Consider the following 3206-nt stretch of genomic DNA (forward strand, 5'->3'; position numbering starts at 1 on the left):
TAATTTAATTTAATAACTTAACCTAATTTAATTTAATTATAGCTGTTCAAAGTGAAGAATGGCAGGCATAGTAAGGTGTCAGATTGCATTTGATGAATTTTTTTAAAACATATTTTTTATATCTTCGCAAATATTAATGTCTTTTTAAAAAGTTAAAACTAAATAAAAAATAATAATAATAATTTTCTTCTTTTTATGATCAGCTTTTAAAACGATATAATATTTACATATATATATATATATATAATCATCCCGAACTTTCAAAAAACTATTCTTCCACAAAAAATCATTTTCGCTTATAAATCTAATTAATTAATATATCAATTCATATTAGAGAAAAAGAATTATAAACCAATAAGCAATATAATTTAATAATATAGAAATGATTTTCTATATGTAATATAATTAATTATGTGGCAGCACTATTTTTTAGATTCTACAAGTGATAAAGGGAATGAGTACAAAATCCCGTTTTGAAAGCTAATTTATTTTGCTATTTTTTAGTTATCGGATGTTCCAACTAATACAGTGCGGATTAAATTCATTATCAGTGGAAACATGACTAAAGCATATTTATTGAAATTATATAAACTGAAATGACCACACCCACTGCCATCACGGGTTCCATTTGTTTAATGGACAAAAGTGAATTCGTAATTTCAAAGTTTTCGAAATCACAAGAAATCAATCTCATCGAGAAACGCAGATCAAAAAGATGGACGGAAGTTGATGGACTTAACGCTAACACAACCGATAGCTATACATTTTCCTACTATGATATACTCTCAACGGCTTCGTCGATTTTCATGCGCGCAATTGCAGTCTGTATAAGCATAAAATTGGCTTATAGTTATTATGAGCCACCCAGGCAACTTAATTACTTTATTTGGACAGCAATTTGCATTGTGATGCCAATGTTTATAACGACGCTTATACACGCAAATATGTAAGTTGAAAATAATTTAAATTAATTATAAATAATATATTTTCGTGATTTTGCGCAGGTGCTACCAGGACGGCAAATTTGGTAAGGGATTTGTAAAGTCTTTCAAGACACTTTGGCTTATTTTTCTATCGTCTTTTATGTTTCGGTAAATTATTTATCATTTAAATCATTTAGTTATGTATTTTATTTTATGCTTTTATTTTCAGTTATTGGAATGTGCTTGTTTACTCTATAAAATGCAAGCGTGCGCAGTTGAATGGCTGTAAAGATTTGCAGCTTAAGTATGTAAACAAAACAGATCTCAAAGCAGATCTCTTTTAAATATAACTCAAAGCACTTTTCTCTTAATAATAATATGTAGTATAAGATTTTGTTAAATATATTGTATTATTTTATTAGGTATTATAAAATGGCTATAAAAGAGGAAAGTGATGTCGCTTTTATAAGACTATTTGAGTGTTTTCTTGAAGCGGCACCGCAAAAAATTTTACAAATCTCTATTGTCTTAAATTTTGTGGATGAAGAGATTACACGTATGTATTCTGTAAATTAATTTAGTTCTTTTTGTAATGTGTGAAATATTTAGCTATGCAAATAATTGCTATCTGCTCATACTTTGGAAGCATGGCTTGGTGTTTGGCTGCTTACCATAGATACAATCGATATTCCCAAATCGATAAAAGTGATATTAGCACGCAAGGATTTATCTTACAGTTGGGCTGGCATTTTTGCACTTCGGGTTTGTTTAAACATAATATATTTATTTAAAACTGTAACACATGCTAATGCCTAAATAGTCAACCTCTCATATTAATACACTCATATTTTATATATATATATATAGTTAATTATTTATTTCTATTTTCAGTTTCAAGGACTTTATGTATTGCATTCGTCGCCAGTTTGTTTCCACTTTGGACAATTGTGGCATGTTTGAGTCATGCATTCCTATTTGGCTTCGTTACATTTATTGTGGAACGTCCAGTGTTTGCATCAACTTCTTGTTTAAATTTTCTGTTTTGCCTTATATTGGGCGTAGTGTATTTATTTACTTACATATCTGTGAAAGACGCTTCAACTAAATATAAGTACCTGATATATTATATAATATGCTTTACAGAGAATATTATATGTATTGCCTTATTCATGTCGTTTGCGTCAAGTAATTTATTCCAATGGACTTATCTTTTTTACTCATTATGTGCAATGGCTTTAGTATTTTATATATTTGGTTTAACATTTATGATTATATATTATACATGCTTTCATCCAAAAAAAACAGCTAGGAAATCAAAACTTGTTAATAATAATTAATATGTATTTCTTATTTTAAATACACAATTCCTTTTTGTATTTAAGCAAACAAAAATTCCAATACTCCATAGGAATATAAGATTTTTTGTATACAAATAACAACATTACCTATTTTTATATACAAATCCAATTCTTTATAACATTGTATTTATATAATTTATTAACTAAAACTAAAGCGAACAAATATTTAATAATATATAAAACTCTATATATATTGTATATATCGATCAAATTCATGTCTTATACATGAAAATTAAATTTACAAAATAACATATAGTATAAATATTGTATTTTATTGTGCTGTTCCGAAAGCGAAAATGTTCAACAACTCACAAATATTAAAATATAATTTATTTCCTTATATTTTAACCTTGAATACATTCTAAAAGTATCTGTATTATTATTTAAATAAATTGTAAATTTCGAATTTACTTGAAATTATTACAAAGAAATTCCGAGAAGTACACACAAATGTAATTAAGAAGAATACAATGAAGCTTAGGTGATGGATTTGTGACCTGAAGAAGATGAAAAAGAAGAATTTCCTAATAATTTTTTTGAATGTGCTGCCTGTTGGTAAGGTGATAGAAGACAAGAGGTAGAATATACACATATACATATATTAGCATAGTTACCGTTTGTTATAGAAAGATAAAATATCAAATTTTCATTCCTGTAGATCCTCAAACAATAAGTATTTGAACTCAGCCTCTATGGCATTGTACTGAATAAAATTATATAAATTTGTTAAAGGAAGACAATAACAATTACCAGTGCTTTAAAAGAAGTTATAGATTTTTCACAGTCTATTTATAAAAATTATAATTTATAAATTTTACAAATATGTTATATTAATATAATATCTCTTCATTCAAAAAACTCTCAATATCGTTGATAAATTATTCATTTTAAACATTAAGAAAGTACCTGCTTTAAACTAGGTTTA

General features: G+C 26.5%; 1 protein-coding gene across 1 annotated transcript; it reads left to right on the forward strand.

The window, feature by feature from the left end:
* Positions 1-476: 476 nt before the first annotated feature.
* On the forward strand, positions 477-2382 carry LOC119673166 (XK-related protein 6-like). The gene is made up of 6 exons (XM_038084404.1): positions 477-946; positions 1005-1091; positions 1153-1227; positions 1346-1479; positions 1533-1685; positions 1815-2382. The coding sequence occupies exons 1-6, from the start codon at positions 597-599 to the stop codon at positions 2258-2260; spliced, it is 1245 nt and encodes a 414-aa protein (XP_037940332.1). The 5' UTR covers positions 477-596; the 3' UTR covers positions 2261-2382.
* The last annotated feature ends 824 nt before the right edge of the window (positions 2383-3206 follow it).

The sequence above is a fragment of the Teleopsis dalmanni genome, chromosome 1 (assembly GCF_002237135.1).
Source record: "Teleopsis dalmanni isolate 2A chromosome 1, ASM223713v2, whole genome shotgun sequence".
Lineage (NCBI taxonomy): Eukaryota > Metazoa > Arthropoda > Insecta > Diptera > Diopsidae > Teleopsis > Teleopsis dalmanni.

Bases quoted from the DNA above. Each gene is read 5' to 3' on its own strand.
- LOC119673166 (XM_038084404.1), top strand. From the start codon at position 597: ATGACCACACCCACTGCCATCACGGGTTCCATTTGTTTAATGGACAAA. The intron at 947-1,004 runs GTAAGTTGAAAA...GATTTTGCGCAG, and splicing joins ACGCTTATACACGCAAATAT to GTGCTACCAGGACGGCAAAT. The intron at 1,480-1,532 runs GTATGTATTCTG...TGAAATATTTAG, and splicing joins TGTGGATGAAGAGATTACAC to CTATGCAAATAATTGCTATC.